Source organism: Hyperolius riggenbachi, chromosome 3 (assembly GCF_040937935.1).
Source record: "Hyperolius riggenbachi isolate aHypRig1 chromosome 3, aHypRig1.pri, whole genome shotgun sequence".
In the NCBI taxonomy this organism is placed as follows: domain Eukaryota; kingdom Metazoa; phylum Chordata; class Amphibia; order Anura; family Hyperoliidae; genus Hyperolius; species Hyperolius riggenbachi.
In genome coordinates, this window is record NC_090648.1 from 110,279,242 (window position 1) to 110,294,004 (window position 14,763).

The following is a 14,763-nucleotide window of genomic DNA, read 5'->3' on the forward strand; positions in this document are numbered from 1 at the left end:
TATAGCAAGTATAGTTACCCCAGTATAGCAAGTACAGTTAGCCCAGTATAGCAAGTACAGTTACCACACTATAGCAAGTACAGTTAGCCTAGTATAGCAAGTATAGTTACCCCAGTATAGCAAGTACAGTTACCACAGTATAGCAAGTACAGTTAGCCTAGTATAGCAAGTACAGTTACCACAGTATAGCAAGTACAGTTAGCCCAGTATAGCAAGTACAGTTAGCCCAGTATAGCAAGTACAGTTACCACACTATAGTAAGTACAGTTAGCCTAGTATAGCAAGTATAGCTACACCAGTAAAGCCAGTAGTTACCCCAGTATAGCAAGTACAGTTAGCCTAGTATAGCAAGTACAGTTACCACACTATAGCAAGTACAGTTAGCCTAGTATAGCAAGTATAGTTACCCCAGTATAGCAAGTACAGTTAGCCCAGTATAGCAAGTACAGTTACCACACTATAGCAAGTACAGTTAGCCTAGTATAGCAAGTACAGTTACCACAGTATAGCCAGTACAGTTAGCCTAGTATAGCAAGTATAGTTACCCCAGTATAGCAAGTACAGTTACCACAGTATAGCAAGTACAGTTAGCCTAGTATAGCAAGTACAGTTACCACAGTATAGCAAGTACAGTTAGCCGAGTATAGCAAGTATAGTTACCACACTATAGCAAGTACAGTTAGCCTAGTATAGCAAGTATAGTTAGCCCAGAATAGCAAGTATAGTTAGCCCAGAATAGCAAGTATAGTAAGCCCAGTATAGCAAGTATAGTTAGCCCAGTATAGCAAGTATAGTTAGCCCAGAATAGCAAGTATAGTTAGCCCAGTATAGCAAGTATAGTTAGCCCAGTATAGCAAGTATAGTTAGCCCAGTATAGCAAGTATAGTTAGCCCAGTATAGCAAGTATAGTTAGCCCAGTATAGCAAGTATAGTTAGCCCAGTATAGCAAGTATAGTTAGCCCAGTATAGCAAGTATAGTTAGCCCAGTATAGCAAGTATAGTTAGCCCAGTATAGCAAGTATAGTTAGCCCAGAATAGCAAGTATAGTTAGCCCAGTATAGCAAGTATAGTTAGCCCAGTATAGCAAGTATAGTTAGCCCAGTATAGCAAGTATAGTTAGCCCAGTATAGCAAGTATAGTTAGCCCAGTATAGCAAGTATAGTTAGCCCAGAATAGCAAGTATAGTTAGCCCAGAATAGCAAGTATAGTTAGCCCAGAATAGCAAGTATAGTTAGCCCAGTATAGCAAGTATAGTTAGCCCAGTATAGCAAGTATAGTTAGCCCAGTATAGCAAGTATAGTTAGCCCAGTATAGCAAGTATAGTTAGCCCAGTATAGCAAGTATAGTTAGCCCAGTATAGCAAGTATAGTTAGCCCAGTATAGCAAGTATAGTTAGCCCAGTATAGCAAGTATAGTTAGCCCAGTATAGCAAGTATAGTTAGCCCAGAATAGCAAGTATAGTTAGCCCAGAATAGCAAGTATAGTTAGCCCAGTATAGCAAGTATAGTTAGCCCAGTATAGCAAGTATAGTTAGCCCAGTATAGCAAGTATAGTTAGCCCAGAATAGCAAGTATAGTTAGCCCAGTATAGCAAGTATAGTTAGCCCAGTATAGCAAGTATAGTTAGCCCAGTATAGCAAGTATAGTTAGCCCAGTATAGCAAGTATAGTTAGCCCAGAATAGCAAGTATAGTTAGCCCAGTATCGCTGCCCCAGTGTCGCCAGTACAGTTAGCCCAGTGTAGCCTCTCCTCCCCCCGCGCGGCAGCCGCTCCTGTTACCTTACGAGCGGGCAGTCGCTTCCTTATGTTCCCCATAGCTCCTCTCCTCTTGCAGCACCTCGTATTACAGCAGCGCTTCCCGCGCGGCTGCTGTAAGGAAGGGTAGGAAATGGGGCAGCGGCTTCCTGTAGCGGCGATCGCCGTTACCATGGGAACGTGGCCCCGCCTCCTTCCCTCCTTACAGCAGTCGCACAGCAAGCACTGCTGTAATACGAGATGCGAGAGGGGCTATGGGGAATATAAGGAAGAAAGCGGCCGCCCGCTCATAAGGTATCAGGAACGGCGGCCGCTGGGGGGAGAGGGAGAAAGGCCAGATCTGCCGCGGCCCCCCAGAAATCTGCCAACGGACCCCCAGGGGGCCGCGGCCCCCAGGTTGGGGACCTCTGCTCTATGAGACTATAGACAAGCAGGGCTGCTGCAGCCTTTCATCTGTCTGCTTTCAACTATTATTCTGGAATGCTGTGTGGCTGCCTGTAGAAAGTGTCTCTCATATAAATGAAACTGCATACAGTAGATAATGACAGGCTGCACACTGCACACAGATACACTGTTTCAGAGCTTCTTTCTCGGCAGCAGCAGCCCCTCCCATGTCAACAGCTCTGAGTATGAAATCTGATCCAGGAGGTGGCAGGCTTGGGCTTGAAAAGACTCCACAGAAGAGTGACTCAGCTATAATGATTCCAGGTCAAACCTCGACTGAATAGTCGGTGGATTCTTATCACAGTTGATAACAGATAGATTAGACTGAGAAGAATAAAACTAAAAGCAGGGTAGGTGTTTACTGTCATGTTCCCACTGATAAATGTAATAAAATACATGAGGGTGCTTCGTCTCTGGTTCTCTTTAACCACTTGAGGACTCAGCCTTTACCCCCCCCCCCCCCCTTAAAGATTAAAGAGACACTGTAACATCAAAAACATCCCCTGGGGGGTACTCACCTCGGGTGGGGGAAGCCTCGGGATCCTAACGAGGCTTCCCACGCCGTCCTGCGTCCCCACGGGGGTCTCGCTGCAGCCCTCCGAACAGCCGGCGACAGACCCGACTGTTAATTCAATATTTACCTTTGCTGGCTCCAGCGGGGCTGCTTTCGGCTCTGAAGTAGACGGAAATACCCGATCTCAGTCGGGTCCGCTCTACTGCGCAGGCGCAGGAAACTTGCGCTTGCGCAGTAGAGCAGACCCGACGGCGATCGGGTATTTGCGCCTACTTCAGAGCCGACAGCCATGAGAGCGCCTGCGCAGGAGCCGGGAAGGTAAATATTGACGTCACCGCTGTATGGAGGGCTGCAGCGAGACCCCTGAGGGACGGAGGACGGCGTTAGAAGCCTCATTAGGATCCTGAGGCTTCCCCCACCCGAGGTGAGTACCCCCCAGGGGACGTTTTGACGTTACAGATTCTCTTTATAGACTCTGAAACGAGAATAAATCTCGCTTCAAAGCTCATAGTTAGCAGGGGCATGTGTGCCCCTGCTAAACCGCTGCTATCGCGCCGCTAAACAGGGGTCCCTTCACCCCCAAACCCACCCCCGCAAACCTTGGTCGTAGAATTGGTCGTTCCTGGAGGCAGGGCTAACGGCTGCAGCCCTGCCTCCAGTCGCGTCTATCAGCGGCGCATCGCCGCCTCTCCCCCGCCCCTCTCAGCGAAGGAAGACTTAGAGGGGCGGGGGAGAGGCGGAGATACGCGCTGACAGACGCGCGTGGGGCAGGGCTGCCAGGAAGAGGGGATGCGCTGCACGGAGGGGGATTTGGGGGTGAAGGGACCCCCGTTTAGCGGCGCGATAGCGGCGGTTTAGCAGGGGCACACATGCCCCTGCTATCTATGAGGTCTGAAGCGAGATTTATTCTCGCTTCAGACTCTCTTTAAGGGCCAGCGTGGTTTTTTATGATCTGTGCTGGGTGGGCTCTGCAGCCCCCAGCACAGATCAGGTTGCAGGCAGAGCGATCAGATCGCCCCCCATTTTTCCCCCCTACGGGGATGATGTGCAGTGGGGGTGTGATCGCTCCTGCCTGCCTGGGTGTTGCGGGGGGGCACCTCAAAACCCCCCTCCACGGCAAAATTCCCCCCCTCCCTCTTCTTCCTCTCACACCTGGTGATCGGGGCTACACAGGACGCTATCCGTCCTGTGCAGCCTGTGACAGGCTGTCCTCTGTCACATGGCGGCGATCCCCGGCCGCTGATTGGCCGGGGATCGCCGATCTGCCTTACGGCGCTGCTGTAGCAGCAGCGCCGTTCAATGTAAACAAAGGAGACAAACATTTAGTCTGCGAGCCGCGATCAGCGGCTCGCAGGCTATTAACGGAGACCCGCTCCATGATCTAACAGGAAACGGCCGCTCGCGCGAGCGGCCTTTCCTTATTAATTAGGGAGGCACCTGGCGACGCAGATGTGCGTCGCTGGTCCTCCAGCTACCACTTTGCCGCCGCACGGTATGAGTGTGCGGTCGGCAAGTGGTTAAACAGTGCATGTAAAAGACTTAATCATTGCATATCTGCCCAGCAACACAATAGATGTTTAGATGGGAATATGTTCTCTCTATGATAAAAACTGTGTTTTTTGGGTTGCATTAGTTATTGTTATTGTAGGTTTTGAATCTGCCTATAGATTAGTTTTTTTTTCTTATAGTTTATATTGAAGTTTGCAAATGGGAAAATTTTAACTTGAACACTGGTTATCTTTGATATATTGCTGTCTGGAATAGATTTGCACTACTGTGATTTGGTTGTTACCAGTGATGTGCATTTATGATGCTTTGGATTGAATATTGTATATCTTGTTAAACCTGTTCAATTTTTGGAATAAACCTTTATTAAACGAAAAACTGCGGTGTTTACATGGTTGTTTGGGGTTTCTTTTTCTCACTTTGCACATTGTTGATTTCTTCCTAGGATTTGAACTTGGCTTTGCTATGGCCAGCCCAAATGCACTGGTTCTCTGGGAGGCCCAGTTTGGTGATTTCCACAACACAGCACAGTGTATTATCGATCAGTTCATCTGCCCTGGACAGGCCAAGTGGGTGCGACAGAATGGAATTGTGTTGCTGCTGCCACATGGCATGGAGGGCATGGTAAGAGCAACTGAGCATGTTAATTGCTCTTTGCGGAGCTTTTCGATTTACTTTTATCCTTGGAAATATTTAATGATTGTTTCCAACTCTTCCTTGCCTCTCTCTGAATTTCAGGGCCCGGAACATTCCTCTGCTAGACCAGAACGCTTCCTACAAATGTGCAACGATGACTCAGATGTGTGGCCTGTAAGTCATTCTCATGATTAGTCCTGGCGGAAGCAGTATCCATGTAACACTGCTAGGCCACCCCTACTGTACTGGGATTCTCGGAGGAATGGCGATGTGTAACAGTGCTGCTGGAGAATGGCCATTGTATTGCAGTGCTTTTGGGGAACGGACATTGTGTTTAGTTGCTGGGGACAATCCATTGTATGGGCTCTAAGGGTATGGCAGCTTGATTAGAGTGCTGCTGGTGATTGGCCACTGTATTAACCATTTCAGCCCACGGGTATTTTTCACCTTATGGACTAGAGGAATTTTCACCTGTGAGCGCTCCTCCTATTCATTCCCCAATAACTTTATCACTATTTATCACAACGGTATTATCTATACCTTGTCTTTTCCGCCACCAATTAGGCTTTCTTTGGGTGGTACATTATGCTAAGAATTATTTTATTCTAAATGCATTATGATGGGAGTAATAAGAAAAAAATGGAAATAATTCATTATTTTTCAGTTTTCAGTGATTATAGTTTTAAAATAATTCACGCTACCATAATTAAAATCCACACATTTTATTTGGCCATTTGTCCCGGTTATTGCAACGTTAAAATTTTATCCCTACCTAGTACAATGTATGGTGACAATATTTTAATTGGAAATAAAGGTGCATTTTTTCTGTTTTACATCCATCGCTAATTGTTAGCCCAATATTTAATAATTATATGCCCTCTTGTCATAGATATTATTTTTTTGTTCTCTAAAGTCAGTAGGTGTATTTTACTATTTGGCCACAAGATGTCTCCGCCGAGCAAAAATCCTTTTAGCTAATAAGATACAATGTATCATTGCATTGTAACTAGGGCTAGTGACCTAGGCTTCAATCAGAGGCGGTGGCAGGGAGATTATGAATGGCAATATTATTTCCATTCATAAATGTTACGATCGGCGGCGGAAACTGACAGAAATAAGCAGCGGGAGCTATATGTAAAGAATAAACACAGTTTTTGAACAAAAACAGTGTTTATTCTCGGCTGACATGCTCGAATTGGCACAGGGGACTTTTGTCCCCTGCAGCCAATCCTCCCTGCTAGCCGCAGCAGCATGATCATGGACATGTGCCCGCACAATCGCCTGCAGACCCCCCAAACTGCAGGGGCATGACTAGCGCGTCCCTGCAGGTCTAGCTGCTGCCGCTGCGGACGTGAAGCTCACGTCCGTGCGGTTGAAATGGTTAATGTGCTTTTTCTCTCTCAGGGAGTACTATGGTTAAATGACTACACTGGAAGTTAGGGTTGGAGGGCTGGTTGAGGGAAGCCAGGCCACAGTTAGTTATGGGGGAGCTGGTGTAAAAGAAATAAAGGACACAATGGCTTCAATTCATCAAGCATTACCGCATTCGGTAATGCTGAAAACAGCTGACTTAACGAAGCACTTTAGAAAATGTTAATTCATCAAAGCTGTTACCGAATGAGAAGCTGAAATGACACAGCAATGAGATAAATTACCGACATGTGCTCAACAAATGTTAATTCATCAAGGTTCCCACATTCGATAACACATTCGGTGTTTATCTCAAGCTCTCCCCTGTCGTTACAGGCTTCGAAAGCCTTCTGTGTGAATGTTTTCATGATTAGCAGGAGCAGGCAGCCAATAGAAACAGCCCCTGTTCTCCTGCAAGTGCCGCTGATAGGTCACACAGGCTTCTCCACGTGAGCTTTCAGACCCCCCAAGCAGTGAGCAGAGAGAACGGGTCAAAATATATCCCCAGATTCCCTTCGGTGGTGTAACCCTTTCAGGCCCTGTTTGATAATGCAAAGATGCTGGTGGTGAAATCACCAAGCATGGCATTTGTAATGTCTCCAGGAAGTTCATCTACGTTGTGGCAAATAAATAAAATGTTAAGAAAGACTGATCGACAGATTCAGAGCAGCAGAGGCAGTATAAATAACAGTAACTATAACACCTTTACATCTAAAGGGATGTCTGGATGCCTTCTATTGTTATCAGCTTGTAACAACACAGGGACATTCCAAGCTGCTCTGCACCACTCTGCTGTTATCGAACAGCCTTTGATGAATTGAAGCCTAGTAGTTCGGTAACTTTACGAACCTCTACCACACATGGGAAAATATTGATGAATTAGCACAGTGAAGTGTAAAATACCGAATGCGGTATTTTAAGGACTGGGGTTTTGTTATCGAACACCCTTTGATGAATTGAAGCCAATGTATTGAGGTGGTGCGAATTTGGGAGAGACGCTGACCCACTCAGAATGTGCTTTTATGAGGCGAAGATCTCCACATGTCTGCACTATAGCCCTCCTTCATCACACACACACACACACTGTACACACACCGTGTACACACACACACACACACACACACCGTGTACACACACCGTGTGTACACACACACACACACACACACCGTGTACACACACACACACACACACACACACCGTGTACACACACCGTACACATACACACACACACACACACACACACACACACACCGTACACATACACACACACACACACACACACACACACACACCGTACACACACACACACCGTACACACACACCGTACACACACACACACACACACACACCGTACACACACACACCGTACACACACACACCGTACACACACACACACCACACACACACACACACACACACACCGTACACACACACACACCGCACACACACACACCGTACACACACACACACACACCGTACACATCACAGTTTTCTGTTGCACTGACTAAATCACCCAGATAATTACTGTATCTTGAATCAGATTGTGTGTACTTTACATGAACTGTATTTCGGCATGCACACTATGACAGTCTGAGCTAACTGTTGTCACTTGTGCACTGTGAACAGAAGGCGTCTGATGACTTTGCTGTCCGCCAGCTGTACGACTGCAACTGGATTGTTGTGAATTGCTCCACTCCTGCCAATTTCTTCCACGTGCTCCGCAGACAAATCCTGCTCCCCTTCCGTAAACCAGTAAGTTGAAAAGATCCTCAGTTCTGAAAGCAAGTTAAACAAACACGATACAAACAACTAAGCACAGGTGTGATCGAGATTCACACATAATAGACATGACAGGGAGAAAAACCTGAATGGGAGGATATTAGATTTGTTATATACACATTAAAGTTGAGAGTTTCTGTTTTCGTAATGCTGGACTGTCTAATAACTGCAGGTATGTCATTACTGTACCACTTCTCACACCTCAATAAGCATTGCTTGCCGCACTAAGTTAATTAAAGGCTGAGTTTACACTAAACACAAAATTGTACAGTTTACTGCAATGGAGAACAACGGATAAAAGGACACTTTAACAATCCAGTGTTCTCTGTAGTGTAGGTTCTCAACAGATGGTACGTGTACCCTGGGGTACTTCAATAGGGCCCAGGCAGGACCTGATTTACCATAAGGCACTGTAGGCATGTACCTACAGGTGCCTCATGATGGAAAGGCAGCTCAATCCCCTCGCTGAGCGCCTCCCTTCCTCCTGCGCTATTCAGGGTCCTGATGAGAGTGTAAATGAGGGGTTACTCACTCAGCTCTCTGCATTACGCCAACAAGATCTCCCTTTAGTCAGGGGCACCGTTGGCTATTTAATACTGAGGTTCCTCTAGCTACCTAATACTTAGGGGCACCTCTAGCTACTTAATATTAAGGTTACTTCTGGTTACCTTATACTAAGCGGCACCTGTAGCTACCTTTGAAGGGCAAGGGAAGTAAGAGAGAAGTGACAGCTTGGACAGCCAGCACCTTGTTGTGCGGTTCATCTGGGGTTTGTAGGTTCATGGAGGGCGAAGACTAAGGTGCCAGGACATCTGTGCCTATGGGCTCCTGTGGGGTAAATCCGGGCCTGGGCCCAGGTGACGGTTAAACTTGTCATAGTCAATACATCATCGTAAGTTTGGTGTTTGAAAAACTTCTAAATACTATTTAAATGAACACAGGTGTTAAGGGCTCATTTCCATTTACATGCTGCTGTGCACATTTTAGCAGCGTTATAGTGTGCCCCCTTTGATATTCCCATGTATGTGGAGCAGTGTGTTGAGATAATGCTCTGCTGCATGCATAGTAATCTCCAGCACAGTGCTGTCCCACTTACTATCAGTGAATGAGAGCAGCGCAGGTACTGTGTGTTTATGTACAACTACATGGCCACCTGCATGGCATTGTAAAGTGGAAATGAGGCCTTATAGTTCATTAAAAGCGTCAAAGAATGTTTAAAAAGTATTTGTATTCAACTAGAGAGCACTCAAAATAAAATAAAATAAAAAACTATACATATATATGTGTATGTATGTGTCAATGGGTACGTAAGATGATGTTACCCACGGTAGCAGATACTTGGCCCACTCAGTAAAGGGTACAAGTTTTGTTAACGTTGAGAGACGATAATCTATAGGACCCGCTCTAACTTGCACGGTTTCAATGCAACGTGTATAACGCTGCAATACTCTACATATGCCAACAAAAATAATAAATGCTTATGGAGAGGTACTCCATCCATTCTCACCAGTACTTTTAAAAAGAAAAACAGATGTGCAGGGTAAGAGAGGGAATGGCAAAAACAGGGACATGAGCCAGGCATGTTGGGACTCAGGACTGTTTTTTAGTTTTGTGTATTTTTTTTTTTGCCTTTATCACTAGTATAGTGCAGTATCATTTTCCTGTATTTACAGTATGTATGTGTGTGATTTAATATATATATATATATATATATAGTATATGTATGTATATATGTGTGTGTGTGTGTGTGTGTGTGTGTGTGTGTGTGTATATATGTATATATACTGTAGTGTCCTTACATTTTACACTGGATAAAGCTGGCACAAGAATATACCTTTCTCCTTTTTGTCATGTGGGTTACAAGGTTTGTAAAGTGAAAGGCTTACTGTCTGCATTTCTTACTTGGTATCTTTTTCATTTCACAGTTGATAGTCTTCACTCCAAAGTCTCTTCTTCGCCACCCTGAAGCCAGGTCAAGCTTTGATGACATGTTAGCAGGTGAGACGTGTATACCCGCTATATAAAGATTTATACCAAATGCATTTCCAAGGTTCTGCCTTCCCACCAAAACACATAAAAATGTAAAGTTTTTTTGTGTTTTGGGATATGATGACTCATCAGTACTGTCATTACTTAGGCCCTTTTCACACTTCATGCATTCAGTTGTGTTGCGATTGTTATACATTGCAACAGTACAGTCACTCCGCCCGTCACTGCTGTGGTGTGACCATATAGTGAGACGTACTTTCCAGTGAAAGCATGCCTCACTTCCGGGTTGAAATGCACACAGTTACTCTTGCGTCTTCACAATGAGACCCTCGGCCATCGCGTTAAATGGGATATCCCCATAGAACTATCACTGCTTCTGCGACGGGGTGCGACAGTTTTGTGCAACTCGACCGCGGTAAGTGTGATAGGGCCCTAAACAAGTACTGCGGCTTCAGTTTGAGCTACCCTGTCTAATGCCTGCGCTTTGATACTTCATTGAAGGCACACACTTTCAGAGAGTGATCCCGGATGCTGGGCCAGCCTCCCAGAACCCCAGTGGGGTGAAGCGTGTCGTTTTCTGCGCAGGAAAAGTATACTATGACCTGACCAAAGAGCGCAGCACCCGAGAAATGGAATCTGAGGTGGCCATCACTCGAGTTGAACAGGTGAGAATGAGTTTCAGAGATGCCAGTAAGAATTCTGGTATAAGTGTGTGCAGTGCTAACACTTCCTGTTAATAGTCTGAGAATACAACATCTATGTCCATGAAAGCGCAAAGCCTAAGGCCTCGTTCACATCAGGGACGTTTCTGTGCACTTTTCACAGCGCACTGCCGTATGCGTTCTGCAAGGTATTGATTTTCCCATGTAATTAAATGTGCCTTGTTCACATCTTTGCACTGCGCTGAGCTGCGTTACAAAAACGTAGTGTTGCATGCATTTCTGTGCGTTGAGCTGTAAAGCGCACATCAGGGCAAGTGAATGGGTGCATTTTTTAGCGCATACAAGCACATAGAAGCGTGTGTGGTTTTTACCCCAAAAAATAAATTTCCATATGAAAACAAAGCTTTATTGACAACTTCTACAATAAGCAAAACATGCTAAAAAAAAAAGCGCACTAAAGCGTGCACAAATGGATGCGTTTTTGACCATGCGTTTACATGAGATTTCTCACCGCACCTAATGTGAAAGAGGCCTTAGGGCCTGACCACTCTGGTGCGCTTCCGTGCATTTTACAGCAATGTAACTAACATTGATGTGTTGCTGAAAATGCACAGAAGCGCATTTCTCAGGCCCAAGATTGAATTCTGAAAGTACACATTTTATGTAGTGAAAATTGGAAGATTTATCTTTACTGGGTTTTTTTTTCGGGGGGGGGGGTTTAAAAAATTTTTTTTATAGCAGTGTTTTCCTGCAGCTGTTCATACAGATGCAAAACCCTTGCACTGGTTGTCTCTCCTGCTCAGAAAGAGGAGCCTTAAAATTCCACTTCATATTAACTACAGATCATAAGGGCCAATGTGTTTAATTTTTGACATTGTTTTCCACTCCTCCAGCTGTCTCCATTCCCATTTGATCTGTTGGAGAAGGAAGTGAACAAGTATCCAAACGCTGAGATTGTCTGGTGCCAAGAGGAACATAAGAATCAGGGCTATTATGACTACGTGAAGCCAAGATTACGCACCACAATACATCGCACTAAACCTGTCTGGTAAGTGGTGAATTCCACACCTCTCCCTACTAATCTGAACACTGCAGGTACTGGCAGGTCTCCTGAAGATACAGGAGGGAAGTAGTGTTGTATGGATTTGGTCAGACTTTCATAGGAGGTAAACTTAGGCATCAGTGTGGAGTGACCTCCTAGCATAAAGATTTGCAGTCAACACTTGTAAGATTACAAACCATTTACTTTCCCAGTGTTATGCCTCCCATAATTTATTGACCTTTGGGAAGTTTAGCTTTAGGATACAGAGGGGTTAAAACTTCCATCCATCTGTAGTGGAGTACCAATTTACCCCGGCCAGGTTTTAGCAGCTTTTTGCAGTATTGTGCTTAACTGCTTTACTTTTTGGCAGGTCGATAGCAAGGAATTTGTATTCAGGATCTGAGCTACAACCTAGCAGAACTGGCCTATGGAGCCTCTGCTGTATATACCAGTGGTAAATCTGCTCAAGTCGGGATACAATGTAATAATTGTCTAGTGACGACTAATCCATGGTAGAAATGTTATGAAGAAGGAGATATTTAAGCTAAGCTTTGGCCTTGTTCCATATTATGCCAAGGATAACTGCTCACATCCATTGGACGAATGACCGCAAGATAAATACTTGTGATTGGGGCAGGAAGCATTGGATTTTAAGAACCAGTTATCCACACTAGGTTTCACAGTACTCCGCTGCTCCCCCATCGCAACGGCCATTAATCTCTATGAGAGAGGCCACAGTACCCGCGGTGTGACAGGAGTACTTAGAAGTATGAACGGTACCATTTGGGGCACAATAGCATTGCAGTCAATAGCTCAGTAACAATCTATATAGATTGTTGCAGTAACGGTGCAGTACGCATACGCCTACCGGCAAAGTTGTGTGCTGTACTTCCCATACGGAAGTGTGCGCCTGGTTAGATGCTTCTGACGTCTCTTGCGTACACGTTCCGGGGCATGTAGCTTTTTCTGTTGGCGCTATTTGCCGCAGGAATAAATCTGCATGCAATGATGCGATACGCTGTGGTAGGCTCTTCAGATCACACCACACTGTGAAACTAGCCTTAGAATTCAGCAGATTATATTTAAGAGCAAACTGAATGATTTGCAAAAACTGATCTAACTAGGGAGATACTTTTATTGTAACTGATTGCGGACTCTCTTTTAACCCTTTGTTGGGATACTGTGTTCCAGGTACGCTGGAAGAGACCCCGCAGCTGCTCCCGCCACCGGCAACAAGAAAACCCACGCAACAGAACTGAAGAGATTCCTGGACACGGCATTCAACTTGAATGCGTTTGATGGCCTCAAATAAAGCAGCAGCTGTTTGTTCCCTCCTTCTGCACTCCCCACCCTCCTTCCATCCATCAATATACTTACGGCGGATGTCTCTCTCCACTCCCAGGTTATGCTTATCTGGCCAGAGGTGTTACTACAGAACTCGCACAAGGCAGCTCCGTGCTGCTGAAACCTCGCCAACCATTAAACATTCTATTTTAATGGGGGCTAAAATTAGCAGTCTTGTTTTAGTTCAAGCAAATGAGAGAAGTGTACACACTGCAGAGTACATGCATATTTCTGTGCCGGGGGGGGGGGGGGGGGGGGGACTTTGGGTTTGTTTTTAAAATTCAGGAATCGTGAAACAGAGTAATTGGCATCAATACCTTTTTTCTAGGCGCTGGTCCTGACATCACTTCAGGCAAGCTTATGGAAAAGCCAGAAGAATGGGGTTTAGGCTGTTGAGTACGAGGCCACATCTATTTTAAATGTAAATTTTATACATGTAAAGAAATTTTTACTCCAAAGGGGAAGAGGAACCACAGCAGCTGTGGGTCATACCCAATTCACATACTGAAGAATTCCCGCCAAGCATATTGTGTAAAGAGAAAACGAGCAATTGGGACGTGTAACCGTAAGCCTAGTGCGGTTGCATTGCCAGGCTGCTCTACCGGCTGTGTTTGAATAGAGGCATTTTGTGATTATAGTAAAGTCTTCTGGCTTCTGAATACCTCCCAAATACTTAAGTAGAAACCAAAGTTTAAAAAAAAAAAAAAAAAGTTTGACCATATCGCAACCTTGGCATTATAAGTAAAAAATACAATACTACCTAGCTACTACCTAACATTTTTGATAAGTGGGTTGCTGCATTAAATTCAGGCTACCACCATCTTTAAAAATGCAAAAAAAGAAAAAAATGCAAACTTGTGCAATTTTTGAGCAATTTTGTTTCCATTGGTGATTCTGGGAGCCTGAGTAGTAGTTGTCCCAGCATGCAACATGATGAGGGGTTCTCTTCAGCCTGCATGAATGACTATACTTACAAAAAGTCCTCTTTAAGTTTGTCATAATCACTGCCGTGGCACCTTATCAGCAATGAGTGGCAACCCCTGTGGGGAGTGGTTAAACAGCAGCTTGGCCACACCCCCATGTCATGATTAGGAAAGGGGGGGGGGTAACTGGCAGTTAGGCCACACCTTGACTCCCTCCCACCTGTTTCAGAGGGTTCTACTAGGACCACTGGGGTATCAATAAATAAGATATCTGGGATTTTTTTAAATATTTTATTCAGATCTTGTACCAATACTTAAAGTTGGAGGGAAAAAAACTGACTGACCAGGGGCTTAAAAAAAAATCTATTAAATGCTAAACGTCTATGACCCGCTCCTGAAACGGATCATAGCGTGGACAGCTTAAAATGGTGTGAATTAACAATTGTACAATGGCGGTTGTGTGGATACACTTGTGGTTCTGGTAACCTTATTGCATACCTCATTTGCAATTGTACAACTGCTATTTATCTAACTTTATACATGAGGTGACCTTGGAAAGAAACTTTTTACTTGCCTGGTGCTTCTTCCAGCCCTTCAAAGTTGTATCAGGGCCCACAAGGAAGTTCTGCTGTTCTCCAGGCCGCTGCTGTCCCCTCTGTGAGAGCTGCGTCGTGGTGGTCTGTACATGCGCACCTCTTGTGATTGCACTCCCGTGGCTGGGACTACTCTGTGCTTGCGCGTTCACTGAGACTTGAACAGC

General features: G+C 45.1%; 1 protein-coding gene across 2 annotated transcripts in view; it reads left to right on the forward strand.

Moving 5' to 3' along the window:
* The window catches only part of OGDH (oxoglutarate dehydrogenase), a 110,380-nt gene extending 97,135 nt beyond the window's left edge, over positions 1 to 13,245 (forward strand). For both annotated transcript variants that reach the window (XM_068274769.1, XM_068274768.1), the window contains exons 17-23: positions 4,664 to 4,842; positions 4,957 to 5,028; positions 7,891 to 8,016; positions 9,969 to 10,041; positions 10,534 to 10,697; positions 11,588 to 11,742; positions 12,928 to 13,245. In XM_068274769.1, coding sequence (XP_068130870.1) covers positions 4,664 to 4,842; positions 4,957 to 5,028; positions 7,891 to 8,016; positions 9,969 to 10,041; positions 10,534 to 10,697; positions 11,588 to 11,742; positions 12,928 to 13,048 — 890 coding nt within the window. In that variant the 3' untranslated portion in view covers positions 13,049 to 13,245. The remainder of the gene's footprint in view (positions 1 to 4,663; positions 4,843 to 4,956; positions 5,029 to 7,890; positions 8,017 to 9,968; positions 10,042 to 10,533; positions 10,698 to 11,587; positions 11,743 to 12,927) is intronic.
* The last annotated feature ends 1,518 nt before the right edge of the window (positions 13,246 to 14,763 follow it).